Genomic DNA, 13,659 nt, shown 5'->3' on the forward strand with positions numbered 1-13,659 from the left:
GTCGGGCTTGGTGGTCGATGAGTTGGACGATACCGGCGTTAAAGGCGGCGCTACAACCTCTGGCGCCGCGACCTCCAGGGCGGGGAAGAGAGAATAGGAGGAGGGAAGCGGCCGTATAGGCTTCGGCGCCACAACCCTCACCTCGCACGAGTACAGGGGGGCTTGGTCTTCTGGTTGGTTGGCTGGCATCATGTTGGCAGAGTTGGCTTCGTGATATTGTAAAAAAATATTATTATGCAAGCGTACTTACCGAGTTATTAATAAAAATAAGAATAAAGGACTCGGAGCTGTGATGTGCGAGTAGAATGTATTAGATCGAGGACAAGTTCTTATAAATGTATAACGATGATTGTTCTGTAAAGGTTTGAAGGCGTAAACCACCGGCCGTATTCGAAAGAACATCTAACAAGCCTTATTGTTTAATTTAATTAAGCTATCAAGAAAGGTATTAAGAAAGGTATTGTTAGATATGAAAGCGAGCTTCGGGCTGGGTCACTCTTGCTGCGTTATGATGAAAGAGTTGTTCATTATTGTTTCATTCATTTTGATAACCCACTATGTAAATGAGATGCCGTCCCCATCCCCATCCCAATCCCCCAATGTCCAAGGAAAACGTTCCTTCATTCGTTCCGTTTCTATTTGCAAAGCCCCAAGTCCCCATATTATAGGCACATATCTAGATATGCCAGCCAAATATACACATTTAGAAAAGGGCCATAACAATTCGTGACGTCATTCCATCAATATTTGGATCCTCGGGATCCCCGAGCACATCAGCAGGCCAGTTGAAGATTCAAGTCGTCTTAGGTACCTAGCTATGAATGATAGTCGTTCGACGAGCGCTCATATATAACCTCCAACGAGACTCAATCCAATGCCGGCGACGACGGTAATTATAGAAGCAGCGGTAGGTCGTGCGGCGGCATTTCCGGTGCCGATGATGAAACCCCCGGTTGTGCCAGCTTGCGTGCATTGAGCACTATGCAAGTTGTAACAAGCCTCGGATGATAGGCTTGAGCAAACAGATGTTGCCGACGGCGCCGGAAGTCCGGTAGCTTGCGTGGCAGCAATTGTCGTCCCGCCGCCTCCCGGAACCACGATGGTCACGCCATAAGCCGCGCTACTTCCACCTAAACCCGAAACACACGATGCGTAATTCCTCGAGCACTGGTTAAGAGCTGATGTACATGCTACCGAGTTCGCAAACGATGTCGGTATATATGGAAATGAGAAGTACGTATTGCTCACGTAGGACACAGAGGGTGTTGTGCCGGTTGGCGCTACTCCAGTACACGTTGCTCTACAATTCGATTGCACGTGTTAGTTTCAAATAACATAACAAGCCATATCCTAGAGTATTTGCCTAGAGCACAAATACTCTCTATAGGATGACTTACGTAGTAGGGCAACAGGCCGCTGAGCTATAGGCATCTAAAGCACATAGCTGTCCATTTTGGCAACAAGTTCCTTCGAAGACGGGACCCCGATCCTCGCAACTGAAAAAATTATCGGGGCAATCGATCGCTCTCTTATGGACGGGAGAGAAGTCTTCGAAGGTCCCGTACTCGAGCGGATTAACGATGGAATCAGCGAGCGCAAGTGTGGTCGCAGCTATCGAAAGGAGCGCGACATGCCGGCAGAAGGTCAACCGCATCTTCTATCCAGGATTTCCGCGAGCATCAAGTTGGACAATCACCTCGGCACCAGGCGGCTGCGCGGGCTTATAAGAGCGAGGGTTTCGATACGAGGAACAATTGGATAGAGCAGGTATTGAGTATCCAGATCGGGTATGTGGTATTTCCAATTCACAGCTGACGACGCTGCAGACACGAGGTGGGGAGAGTCGGTGGGTGGCAGCACGTTACTGGTCTTGACCGATTTTTAGGTGCGTACAAGGTGTGTAGATGTTGGAAGTGTATAAGTGGCTAAGGTGACTTATTATAAGTCGATGTGAGGTGGTTATATATTTAGGTAAGGTGGAAAGACACAAGACTCCCTTGAAATTATAAATTAATGTTTCAAATAGGAGAAAGTCGGATGTTGAAATATGTAGATAAGAATTACATATCCAAGTACAATATATGCAAACAGCAGAGCACCTTGTGCTAGTTGAGCTAGACGCTAGAGTATGGGAAGAACATTGAGGTGATGTCAAAATTGATTCGGCAGCCGTTGTTCGCCCAGCAACCACACACAGCCCACCTACCCACCTAACAACCTTGGAAGGACGCCCTGATCGACCCCGGAGATCTTTGACCGATGTGGGGGGAGGGGTCATCGTAAAGTCTCATGTATTGTACAATACTTTAGTACCTAGGTACCTTAGGTACTTAGTATAGTATGAATAATAATTTCTAACACTGTCACTCTCCAAAATTTCAACACTTACATTTACATATTCGACATTCGTTATCGAATCATAAGCGAAATCGAACAAAATATTATCACATGAAGATTGATAGACAGAGAAACCTCCAACTTTTCCACTCGTAACCAATATTAATTTCAATTTACGAGCTAGAGTGGCATAGATAATTCTTCTCATGAGTTCCTTCGGCAGCCCAGGCGCGGGTCCATATACCGGGAAGCCTACCCCGTATGTCCCCTTACCTAATATCTTGAAAGAGGGCGTATGCTGATCTAGGTCGTTCATTTTCGTTCAGGCCTCAGCGCGGAAGCTTCCCTTTAGATCATGATGGTTAGTAAATCTTATTCTGCAAGTATTTCTTCATTTATTATTAACCGTGCATCCCTAGGCGAATGCAAAGCCGTCATGACCAAGTATCTCTCATGCATCAAGAAGGTCAAGGGCGTCAATGACGAGGAGTGCCGCAACCTTGCCAAAACCTATCTATCTTGTCGTATGGACCGGTAAGCTTCAACTCACGAATCTGAGATTTCTCGGCTTTTTTTTCTCATCGTTTAGGAATCTTATGGCCAAGGACGACTTTAAAAACTTGGGGTTTGCCTCGGAGACGGAGACGCCCTCAAGTTCGGAAGCTCAGGGACGACGGTAGCATGGCAATAGCTTGCAATAGAACCTGCTCGTCAGATCTCACAGGAAGAACTATCCGAAATTCTTCAGTCTAGCTGCGGATTCTGACTTCCTTCTGCTACCAACTGCGCGTTTCTTTACGGATAGAATGCCTGCTCGGTAGGAGCCTCACTCTCTACTGCTAAGAATTACAAGTCCTAGACTATAGAACCCGACCCAGGGCCGCGCTGTATTATATACTAGGAAGGCATGTTTAGCTTTCAAATGGGAATAAACGGAATTATAGCCCATATTGTAAATAATTAAGTATATCCGAGCATATCTAACCTCCGGGTCGAATGTTCTTATAGATACATACTCAAATCTACAATATAAATTAGTTACATTCAACTTATACTAGTTACTCATATTACTTTAAGTAGTTCTATCATATAGCCCTTGCCTCTTTTAAATACGTTGTAGTTGGCGCATTGTTTATTAATACATAACTTCCGGTTCTCGTAGCTGTCAGAAATTAAGCATATCCGACTTATTCCCATCCCAGAATTGGTTAAAGTTGAAAGACACCGGGTCCGGTGCCGGGCCAGTTGCTTCCGAATATTGAACATGATATATAAAGACCAAAGATCAGCTTACCTGGTAGTTAATATTTTAGCCACTTATCTCGTACCATTGTCTTTAGTAGTTACTATAGATTCCTTTTGTATGTAAAATAATGAGTGGTTTATCTCGGTCCATCAAGACATTTCAATAACATGCTCCGTATCGTCCCGAGAACCAGGCCCTTGAGGCACACCTCTTTCACCTCCTCTCCAAACCCCGGTCCGTCAAGGGTCCTGCTACAGAACCGCCGCTGGTTAAGTTCTAGCTCGGAGTACGACTTAACCCTCAAGAACCTCAAAATAGGTAGTCATACGAGGGTTATATTTCAGGGGTTCACAGGTTTATCTCCCTAACCTACCTACTTATCTACTCACTACTTAGCCTATCCTCTACTCACACACCAAGTACAGGGAAACAAGCCACAGCCAACGCTCGTGAATCTTTAGCATGGGGTACCAATATCCTAGGAGGCGTGACCCCCGGCCGGGAGGGCGAGCACTTAGGTCTGCCCGTATTTCCTACGGTTCACAAGGTACCTAACCGTTTCACACCACTTGGGATTCTGTTCTACGACAAGTGGGACACGGAAGGGAAAGTAACAACTAGAAACGGGAAGACAAGTTAACAAACTCTGTGCCCCTCTAGGCTGTGCAAGTCCTCAAGCCGGATGCGACGGGTATCTACGTAGCTGCACACCAAGCTGCCGGCGCCATCGAGGAGGCCGTCACAGCCGAGGTGCCGCTTATTGTCGCCGTGGCGGAGCACATTCCGCTTCACGACATCCTTCGAGTAAGCAGTCGATAACTACAGTTTATGATAACTACCTATGAAACCTAACTAACGACGAAGGTCAGATTCATTCTATATTAAAAACGCAGTCCAAGTGTAGGCTAGTCGGCGCAAACTCGCCCGGTATCATATCGGCGGTAGGGAAATGTAGAATCGGTTAGTGGTATTCTGTACTGTTGTAATTTTCACGGTATTAGCTTATATCCATATCCACTCGTACGTAGGTTTTCAACCGCTCCCCTGCTTTGAACCTGGCCGGATAGGGATTGTGGCAAGATCAGGGACATTAAGCTACGAAAGTACGTCCATCCACTATTCATCCCAGGGGCGTATCCCCGATTCTAATAACTCTCCGCTAGCCGCTGCTTCTACGCTCAGATCCGGCCTAGGCCAAAGTATGTGCATAGGCGTCGGCGGAGATATTCTCCCAGGTACGAGTCTAAAAGAAGGTCTCCAGATCCTCGTCGAAGATGAGGACACGGAAGGCATTGCATTAGTAGGGGAGATTGGAGGAGAGGCCGAGATTGAGGCTGCGGATTGGATTAGAGAGTATCGAGCTACGACTAAAAACGCAAAGTGAGTTAAGTTCCTGCTACTACTAGAACTAGAAAGCTAGGGGTAGCATAGTTGACCGGCATAGGCCGATCGCCGCTCTTGTTGCCGGCGTGAACGCAGTTCCGGGTCGGATCATGGGCCACGCCGGAGCGTTCGCTTTACCTGGCGAGCCGTCCGCACTAGACAAGATCGAGGCCTTGAAAGCAGCTGGAACAGCCATCGTCAACCATCCTTCTAGATTTGGGCCGGTGCTAAAAGCCATGTTGGACGGTGTGACGCCTACAGGTTCGGGTATCGCCTCCCCAACCAATGCCTCACAACGAAGAGGAATACACACTATAGCTCGCCGTCCTGTTACCCCCCCGCAAGCCGCGCATCACTCACCTAGAGGCCAAACACGCAGCATCTACCTCCCCCCAAACACCGCCCTCGATCTCCTCCACCACTGCGGCATCCCCATCGCCAAGGACCCGTCAGCCGGCCCTCACAAGCTTCTCGCAGTAACTATCGACCGGTCTACCAAAACCCCTTGCATCATCGCCTCCCCAACCAGCGAAGCCTCCCAAGCAGCCAAATTCGACTTCACATGCATCTCCGCGCCCGCCATATCACAACACCTCGACCTCGACCCCAAATATACCACCCCCCTACAAGCCCTCCTCACCGCGCTAACCGCACTCTTCACCTCCAAAGAAGCCTTCCTCCTCGAGACCCATATCACCACGGCGCCCAACGGCACCATCTACGTATCCTCCGCGCATCTCGGCTTCGACGACGCCGCCTTCCGCAGCTGCGGCCGACAGGCCGATATCCACGCGTTGCCGCGCGACGAGGATCCGGCGGAGGTCGAAGCTGCGAGGCACGGGATCGTGTATATCAAGATATGTGGGCCAGGCAACATCGGCACGCTGGTCAATGGCGCCGGGCTGGCGATGAATACGGTGGATGCGCTGGCGGATGCGGGGGGCAGCGCTGCGAATTTTCTAGATACGGGGGGCAAGGCGACTAGTGAGACGGTGAAGAGGAGTTTCGAGGTGATTTTGACGGATCCAAGGGTTAAGGTTTGTCTCCCCTTTCCTTTCCTTTCCCTCTTCTCTCTCTCATCCCCCCTCCCCCTTTCTTCTTGACTACCTAACACGGGTGTTATTATCCCCCACATCATCACCTCCTAAGCTACGTATCAAAAAACATACAGCAGCTAATCCACATCCCGCCCCCGCATTATAGTGTATATTCGTAAATATATTCGGCGGTCTGACCCGCGGTGATATGATCGCTGAGGGCGTGATTCTGGCCTTCCGCGATCTGCAGATGGCGGTGCCCGTGGTAGTGCGCATCCGCGGGACGAACGAGAAAGAGGGTCAAAGGATTATTGCTGAGAGCGGATTGCCGCTGTTTGCTTTTGACGACTTTGACGAGGCGGCTGCGAAGGCTATTGAGTTGGCAAATAAGGGGCTTTAGGTAGAGAAGTGTCTACTTACGGAGCATTTTTTTTAAACTACCCGCCATATATATCAACTATATCATTTAAGCCTGTTTATATGTATTTCAACACCTGCCATGAATTCTCTGACTTGTCTTTTGTATAGTTATCTTATGTATATTATTTCTACGAATGTTGTGTGGTCAACGTACGTACGCTCTGCTCTAGATGACCATAACTCTTGGTCATCATGTTATACCCGTTCTATAGCCCAGAGTCCCTTAAGGATAGATAACCGTCGTCGAGGAGGAGTGGCCCGATCGTTATTTCGCGATTGTCGCTCTATTGCAGAGGACAGCAGACCTTCGTCACGAATGGCAAGTTCTCGCTGCTCCTTGTCGAGTCGTACCTGTTTCAACTCCCAGACTTTCCAAGCTCTAAGGGCCCAGCCTATATTATTGAGAGTTAACGAATCAAATGCTAAATGAGAAAATACGAGATTACTCTCAAGATTCAATTGCTTAAAAGAGGGTCTACCTTGGCGGTGTGACTTACCAAATATAAAGGCGCCAATATAACAAAACGCGGTGAAGAGTTGGACGTGGAGATAACCCCCTGGCCCAGACCGTCTGAGGCTCACACCGATGACTTCGGCGAACGTCGCCGGTAGGACTAATACGAGCCAAGTTATTGATAACGCTACTTAGAAGTTAGCACGTTGTAATCGGTGGAAGCATGTGTTAATGAGGTTAGGTTGCGTTAACAAGTTGAGCCAACGTAGGGTGGTGATGGAGGATACTGGGGATCATTAGCTAACCTGAAGGTATGAGAGCGAGTCCGACAACTTCGGCACATATAGGGGCAACCGTGGCCCACATTACGCCGGCAACGCCGCCGGTAAGGAGGGCAAATACTATACAAGTAGCTAGGCTTTTAGCTCCGAATATCCAAAAGAACATACAAAGGAGGCCGCATAATAGCGTAGACAGGTTGGCGATATTTAGACGCCCAACTGAGTCGCTTGATAACCCTATTGCAGGCCGTCCAAGTCCTTGGGCTACTATATTTTATAGTTAGCATTACTAGGCTTAAGACAACCCAAGCGAGAAACTCACGGCTAAAAAGCGCTCCAACCAAAGAAGCCTGGGAGGCCGTCAAGCCAACAGTCTGGCAATAGTCAACGATACTGAAAATTAAGATAATATACCCTAGAATAGAGAGGACCATCCAGGCTTGGAACAAAAGAAACGATGGTCTCTTAAAGAGCTTCCAGTTAAAGGCCATATGGACTGAGCCGACATCACGGTTGCGATCGCGGATGAGATAGCTTGCGACGGTATTCACCACGAAGCAGATGATGGCTATGATGCGGAAAGCCCAAGGTAAGCCAATATTGGTGATCATAGCATTAGTCGCTAATGAGTAGCATAAGCCCCCGAAGCCCGATCCCGAGGCGGCAATCGAGTTAGCGAAAGATCGGCGTTTTACAAACCATTGAGGGGGGACGGCAGCAGAGGCGACGAAGCAGAGGCCCATACCAAGGCCAAAGGATACGCCTTGGCTCAAAATCAGGTGCCATAACTCCGAGGCAAACGATGAGCCGATGAAGCCAACCCTATGAGAGTTTAGTACCTAGATCATCTCCGTGAAGATCGGGCGAACCTACGTCTCAAAGATAGCCCCGAGAAATATAGTTAGTCGTGTCCCGCATCGTTTCCAACCAACCAAAGTGGTTGCTAGCGGAGAAGCTAGGAGAGCTATGACTCTGTTAGTTAAGATCTTGGTAACATGTACGGCTCACGTACCAATCGAGATGGATAGGCCCCCTATGAAGGCATACCCAAGTTGACTTGCTCCAAACGAGCCAGATCTAAGGTAATAAGCTAGAAAGACAGCATAACTCTGGTGGTAACAGGAGATTATTAGCAAGCTGGAAAAGACATTATCTTGAAAGTCGGGAGCACGCTTACAGAGTTGAGACCCCAAGTATGAGCGTTGAGTAAGAATACACCGAAAATAACGACCCTAGGGAAAAGATAGGAGTTAGTATTGCAGTGCTCCCATGGTGATGTTTGAGATTTTGGAGAAACTAACCAACCATAACCGCCCTCCTTGAATTCTTCTCGCGGTTGAGGATCTTGGGCTTCAAGGTTCGTGTTGACTGAGTCATTACTATCCTGGTTATTATCTGGATCCTTGTCGCGTATAGCCATGGTTGTTAGAAATATCGCAGGTTGTGAAGTATAGGACAATAGAAAACAAATATTGATATTAACATTATATATCTTGCATTAGGTAAGTTGGTCGGGAATAACGAAAAATGGCAATAACCAATCTTAGCATAACTAAAAATTTTGCTTCAAGTAGTTAGTCATTTTTACTGAACCGTACTGGATCTGCTGGATCTGATAGCTGGGCCGGTCCCCATCCCGGTCCGACTCCCGAGTTATCCGCCCCATGGGGTTACGGCACAGTTGGTGTCAACCTTTGGGCGTCGACGTCTTCTGTATTACTATCATCTCCGTGTCCGGCGAGACATCTCCGCCTATCGCACTCATAAGCGATGATAAGAAATAGGGTCGTATTGGGCACAATCAGTAATCACAATTTACATATACATCATTAATCAGGGGGAAACTTCACCAGTCTCGGTTTTTTTTTTTTGTTTTTGGCTTATGATATGGATGGCCGATATCGAAAGTGACCCAAACTGGGGAATATGCACTCGTATAAATAATCCATTTAAGAAATCTTTTGTCCCGCGTATTGGATCGACGACTAATAAAAGAGCCGCAATTAATAGCACGTGGTAAATGATATCTGCATGCAGAAAATACCAACAGCGAAAGGACATTTGAACCCGGTACTACATCCGTGGAGTGGATTATGATTATAATGAAGACTGCGCTGGTAGGCTAGATTTAACGGAAGAATTGAGATGAACCAGCAAACGACATTGTTAAATAGGTTTCGATGAAATAGGATTGGTTCTTTGAGTCATCTTTTACTGCGCGGTACCTGCCAATATCTTAGATAGGCATGGTGAATGACAAGGGGCGGAATTATATAGTTATAGTAAGTGGACCCTGATCGAAGATTCCAGGTAAATTCCAGGCCTAGTAAGAGCAAGGGAAAGTCTGGCTGAACTGCCTGAATCACACTACATAAACTTTGAATCCTTGGCAGCTTCCGACCTTTGGGCATCGTCGCCAACTGTCGGAGTGGGGAACCTTGTAAGAACAACAGACTCCAACTGCCAGTTGTCCTACGCTGAAAGCTGCCCCGTATTGTACCTGCCCGCACTGCTCGCCCTGCCCATCTCTGGCAAGCCTAGGCGGTATCGACCCTTGGGTACCTAATCGGCTGCCCCGGCAACGCTTGGACGGTAGTACCAGCAAAACATTGGCCAGCATGAACCGCCAAATTCTCCCATTCCTCACTCAGTCACTTTAGCCAGCCCGACCGAATAAAGGAACCTGGGTGGACACCTCATCATGCGTTACCTATGGCTTTCTGTGAAACATATTTCTCTACCCATAAATAAATACTCTCTCTGTCCCTAGCAACATTCGGTAGTCAAGAAGTTGTTTCAGTAAACAGAATTACTCATCAATAAACCGCCATAGAAAGCAGCTATTAATCCACATATTTAACCTGCAGCCCATCAGTTTACCCCATTGTCAACAAACCACCACCGACTTGTTCACGATATAAACATTGCAACATTGTTATAGCATACATACTCTACCTGCGCAGCTATGTTGCGAGGCAGGTCAAAAGAGAGGTCCTCCAGCAGAAAAGTTACACCGCCTTCGCCTAGTTATATGAACAATGAGCAATTCGGTTCGTAAACATCTGAGAAAACATGTGATATCAGTATAGCACTAACCCGGATACTTTCTATAGCTGCATATCTGGCAAGTCTCCGAGATAGTCGCGTGAGCCGCCCGGGAGGCGCACGGCCCCTGCCTCCTTCGTCAAAGCCACCGCACCGGGATTCTACAGAACGACTCGCCACCGGCCGTCCATCCCCTGCCGCCCCGTCTGTCTTGTCCGAAGCCCCTAGCAATCACCAGAGGCCGTTATCCGATCTGCCAAGGCCGCGCGGTAGCCGCCCTAGTTTTGCCCCAAGCGTAGCCTCTCGCTATTCTACCGTAACCTCTATTGGAAAGGATTATTACCCCGATAACCCTACTGTTGCGCCTTTGAAACCAGGAGAATTTGTTCCCAGTGCCACATATATCGAGCGCGGGCAGCGATGGATGGAGAAAGAAGAGGCTGTCTCACTTCGCGAGGCAATGGACGCTATGGACGCCATGAATGTGAAGGATGGGGACAAGGATAAGCAAGGGGACGGAGAGCAACAGGACGACGAGGAATCTCGACTGTACAATGCGGCTCTCGACGAGGCGGCGGAACTGGTCTGGCAGCACCAACACGGAATAAAGCCACCCGAACCTGGTGCTCCCTATCGGTATAGATCCCACTTGCGAAAGGATAGTTACGCCCATGCTCGTGCCGCTAGTGCCGGACGGTATGGTAAAGAGATCAGTCCTACAGGGCTCGCGAGGGACTCTATTCGGTCATTCTCTGGTAGTTCGTCAGGTAGCGACAGGGCGCACTCTCCAGTAAGTGGACGCACAAGTATGGACCAGCAACGCACCAATTCCATCGGATCGACCAAGTCGAAATCGAAATCGTATGGTAGTATGGGTAGTACGGCACGTTCGAGTTCTGGTGGCCGACGTCTTAGCAGCTTGAAGCGCAATATAAGCGGGGAGATCGAGAAACCTTTTTCAGGCGATCAGATATGGGAAGAGCCGGAAACCATTACGCCTGATCGGTCCCCAAAACGGGCTCAACCGCCAGAGAAATCGCCAGAGAAGTCACCACGGAAGCCGCAGCCCCTAGGGCTTAAATCAAGAGGCATTCCCAATAGGGTTCAATTTGCGCCCGCCTCAGTTGAAGACGATCCGGACGATACTCCGTCGTCAATGCCTACCAAGCCTCTGTCTAGCGTCGAAATCCACAAGAATCCTCCATCGCAATCCCGCAACCCGGCCTACACCACAAACACGCCGTTAGAGACGCCACAGAAACCTAAGGAAATTCCGACGAAGCATGGCATGGAGATTCGGAGTGATGATATTAGATTGGCAACTAGCATGCGGCTCAAGGACCGCAGCGCTAAGCTCCCTACGCCGTCGGCCGTCAGCGACAGCCCCGGGCGTCCAATCGTAAGCTTTGATAAAAACTGGAAGCCCCCAGAGGAAGAGGCGACTGATTCAAAATTAGAGTCCAAGCCCAGCAGCCACCGATCTTTCGGGGTCGTCGGTAAAGAGCGTCCGGGCCAGAATCCGCAGCCACCTGTCCCTACTATCTCAGTTTTGCCGGATACTGAAGTTCCGAAGCCGTCGTCAGCGTCGCGGCCATCCGGTAACACGCCGGCCATCCCAAGTATCCAGATAGGCGGGGCAGACGACGGTCCACAGGTGCCGGTGATCTCCGTCTCAGGTGACGGCCCGGCTATCCCAACTATCGTACTACCAGGAGATGACGATGATAACAACAATAAAGCCTCCAATACCTCCAATACACCCACTATAGTTACCCCTGACAGCGGTAGAAAGCCCTCCGCTAGACCCTTACCGAACCCTAAGGCACTCAACAATGCGCAAGATCGCCGCCGAAGTCATTGGTCTCCGGCACCTGGAGTGACTGGCCGTCGCGCGACAGCGATGTGCCATGAGTGCGGACTCCCTATCGAAGGTCGCTTCGTAGCCTTGGCTGGAGCCTCGGAACGGTTCCACCCGCAATGCTTCCGGTGCTACTGCTGCGGCACAGCTCTCGAAGCGCTCGAGATCAGCCCCGAGCCAGATAATTTCCGGAGCGAGCGACTGGACCGAATCCGACGCAGAGCCGCAGGCGAAATCCTCGACGAAGAACCTGGAAAGACGATGGCGGAAGACGGGGACGCGCGACTGCGTTTCTACTGCCACCTGGACTGGCACGAACTCTTCGCCCCGCGCTGCAAGCACTGCAAGACGCCCATCCTGGGCGAGCACGTGGTAGCACTAGGTGCACACTGGCACTACGGACACTTCTTCTGCGCCGAGTGCGGCGACCCGTTCGACCAAGGCGCGACGCACATCGAGAAGGACGGGTACGCGTGGTGCGTAGGTTGCCAGACGAAGCGGACGGAGCGGCGAGCGCCCAAGTGCCGCGCGTGCCGGCGCGCCGTCATCGGGTCCTACGTGCGCGCCTTGGGAGGCGAGTGGCACGACGAGTGCTTCCGGTGCGCGTCGTGTGGCGGCGGCTTCGACGACGGTCAGATCTTCCCCATGCCCGAGCGCGGCGAGGGTGTCGTGCTGTGCACGAGGTGTCGCGCCGCAGAGCTCAAGATGTGAACGTGATACATACCTAGGTACCTACGTGAATGAATTACGAAAACGACGAAACGATACGATAAGATAATTACATGTAACCAACCGATGGACAGCATAGTTTGCGATTGCGTGGTTTTTGCGACGGAGTACTCTGGTAGTTTGTTTTTGTTTTTGTTTTTTGCCTCCTCCTATCCCTTTCTTTCTTCTCCTGCTCCTTCTTCTCTCCTCTTGTGGCACCTTGGTGTTTTAAGAGTCAAGTTGAGCAGCGAGGGCAAGTCTGTGGAGTGGAACATGGGCTGGTGAGGTGTCGTTATTGCTTTTTTCCCGAGTCTGGTTTTTGTGTTGTACGGACGGTTTTGCGTCTTGTGCTTTTTTGACCTGTGCTTACCTTACAGTAATACTTCATTCATCATCCAAGGCGTATGCGCGACTCGAGTTTGATACGGTTTAATATGATTTGGTTTGGTTTAGGGGACTTGCTTTGCTGGTGGTAATTGGCGGCGTTTTTTTTTTCAATACTGGAGTTGAGCAATAGCAGCAATAGCAGTTCGGAAATACAAAAAGGCTTGCTTGGTTTCTATTTAAACTATTACGGTTTCGTGATGTGATATGTCACGATGTATTGTTTTGCACTTTGATTTTTCATTTCACCCTCGTCTTCTTAATATCTCTCCTGCTCAGTCAATTATCTGAGAATATAGGATCCTTCCCATTTTGATAACCTTGGGCTTCCAATTGACTTCCTACCGATTGATATAGTGGTGTTGTTCTTGCTCTCAAAAACGTAGAAACCTTCAATTACAAAATTAAGAGATGGGGTTGGAAATAGTAGATTTCTTTCCTCCATTTGTTAGAACTGCTTGGAGTCTGTACAAGACAGCAATAGGCGAGCAGAAAACGATAGATAA

At 49.2% G+C, this 13,659-nt stretch overlaps 5 protein-coding genes across 5 annotated transcripts; 3 read left to right on the top strand and 2 right to left on the bottom strand.

The window, feature by feature from the left end:
* Window positions 1-505: 505 nt before the first annotated feature.
* F5Y00DRAFT_242869 (uncharacterized protein) lies at window positions 506-2,127 on the bottom strand. Its single transcript, XM_048008583.1, has 2 exons — window positions 1,398-2,127; window positions 506-1,300 (listed from the first exon to the last, which is right to left on the bottom strand). The coding sequence occupies exons 1-2, from the start codon at window positions 1,652-1,654 to the stop codon at window positions 844-846; spliced, it is 714 nt and encodes a 237-aa protein (XP_047862851.1). The 5' UTR covers window positions 1,655-2,127; the 3' UTR covers window positions 506-843.
* Window positions 2,128-2,390: 263 nt separating this feature from the next.
* Window positions 2,391-3,385, top strand: F5Y00DRAFT_242870 (uncharacterized protein). Its single transcript, XM_048008584.1, has 4 exons — window positions 2,391-2,596; window positions 2,664-2,698; window positions 2,757-2,871; window positions 2,927-3,385. The coding sequence occupies exons 1-4, from the start codon at window positions 2,544-2,546 to the stop codon at window positions 3,015-3,017; spliced, it is 294 nt and encodes a 97-aa protein (XP_047862852.1). The 5' UTR covers window positions 2,391-2,543; the 3' UTR covers window positions 3,018-3,385.
* Window positions 3,386-3,750: 365 nt separating this feature from the next.
* F5Y00DRAFT_254352 (succinyl-CoA synthetase-like protein) lies at window positions 3,751-6,403 on the top strand (the record flags this gene model as incomplete). Its single annotated transcript, XM_048010156.1, has 8 exons — window positions 3,751-3,937; window positions 4,009-4,130; window positions 4,244-4,387; window positions 4,453-4,543; window positions 4,612-4,686; window positions 4,747-4,963; window positions 5,028-6,003; window positions 6,170-6,403. 8 exons carry the CDS (start codon window positions 3,751-3,753, stop codon window positions 6,401-6,403), a joined length of 2,046 nt encoding a protein of 681 aa, XP_047862853.1.
* On the bottom strand, window positions 6,315-8,784 carry F5Y00DRAFT_129738 (MFS general substrate transporter). The gene is made up of 9 exons (XM_048004192.1): window positions 8,460-8,784; window positions 8,336-8,390; window positions 8,171-8,267; window positions 8,032-8,122; window positions 7,481-7,980; window positions 7,183-7,425; window positions 6,921-7,064; window positions 6,424-6,815; window positions 6,315-6,365 (listed from the first exon to the last, which is right to left on the bottom strand). Exons 1-8 carry the CDS (start codon window positions 8,576-8,578, stop codon window positions 6,619-6,621), a joined length of 1,446 nt encoding a protein of 481 aa, XP_047862854.1. The 5' UTR covers window positions 8,579-8,784; the 3' UTR covers window positions 6,315-6,365; window positions 6,424-6,618.
* A 751-nt stretch (window positions 8,785-9,535) lies between these two features.
* Window positions 9,536-13,331, top strand: F5Y00DRAFT_242887 (uncharacterized protein). The gene is made up of 2 exons (XM_048008585.1): window positions 9,536-10,208; window positions 10,272-13,331. The coding sequence occupies exons 1-2, from the start codon at window positions 10,124-10,126 to the stop codon at window positions 12,770-12,772; spliced, it is 2,586 nt and encodes an 861-aa protein (XP_047862855.1). The 5' UTR covers window positions 9,536-10,123; the 3' UTR covers window positions 12,773-13,331.
* The last annotated feature ends 328 nt before the right edge of the window (window positions 13,332-13,659 follow it).

The sequence above is a fragment of the Daldinia vernicosa genome (genome assembly GCF_022497035.1).
Source record: "Daldinia vernicosa strain CBS 139.73 unplaced genomic scaffold F5Y00scaffold_39, whole genome shotgun sequence".
Classification (NCBI taxonomy): Eukaryota; Fungi; Ascomycota; class Sordariomycetes; order Xylariales; family Hypoxylaceae; genus Daldinia; species Daldinia vernicosa.

What these genes read in the sequence shown, in the direction of transcription:
- F5Y00DRAFT_242869 (XM_048008583.1), bottom strand. Translation starts at nt 1,654, where the DNA reads ATGCGGTTGACCTTCTGCCGGCATGTCGCGCTCCTTTCGATAGCTGCG. An exon ending in GCGGCCTGTTGCCCTACTAC is followed by an intron (nt 1,301 to 1,397) that starts GTAAGTCATCCT and finishes ATCGAATTGTAG; the next exon opens with AGCAACGTGTACTGGAGTAG.
- F5Y00DRAFT_242870 (XM_048008584.1), top strand. Translation starts at nt 2,544, where the DNA reads ATGAGTTCCTTCGGCAGCCCAGGCGCGGGTCCATATACCGGGAAGCCT. An exon ending in TATACCGGGAAGCCTACCCC is followed by an intron (nt 2,597 to 2,663) that starts GTATGTCCCCTT and finishes ATTTTCGTTCAG; the next exon opens with GCCTCAGCGCGGAAGCTTCC. An exon ending in CTATCTTGTCGTATGGACCG is followed by an intron (nt 2,872 to 2,926) that starts GTAAGCTTCAAC and finishes CTCATCGTTTAG; the next exon opens with GAATCTTATGGCCAAGGACG.
- F5Y00DRAFT_129738 (XM_048004192.1), bottom strand. Translation starts at nt 8,578, where the DNA reads ATGGCTATACGCGACAAGGATCCAGATAATAACCAGGATAGTAATGAC. An exon ending in ATACTTGGGGTCTCAACTCT is followed by an intron (nt 8,268 to 8,335) that starts GTAAGCGTGCTC and finishes TGTTACCACCAG; the next exon opens with AGTTATGCTGTCTTTCTAGC. An exon ending in CTCGGGGCTATCTTTGAGAC is followed by an intron (nt 7,981 to 8,031) that starts GTAGGTTCGCCC and finishes AAACTCTCATAG; the next exon opens with GGTTGGCTTCATCGGCTCAT.
- F5Y00DRAFT_242887 (XM_048008585.1), top strand. Translation starts at nt 10,124, where the DNA reads ATGTTGCGAGGCAGGTCAAAAGAGAGGTCCTCCAGCAGAAAAGTTACA. An exon ending in TATGAACAATGAGCAATTCG is followed by an intron (nt 10,209 to 10,271) that starts GTTCGTAAACAT and finishes TACTTTCTATAG; the next exon opens with CTGCATATCTGGCAAGTCTC.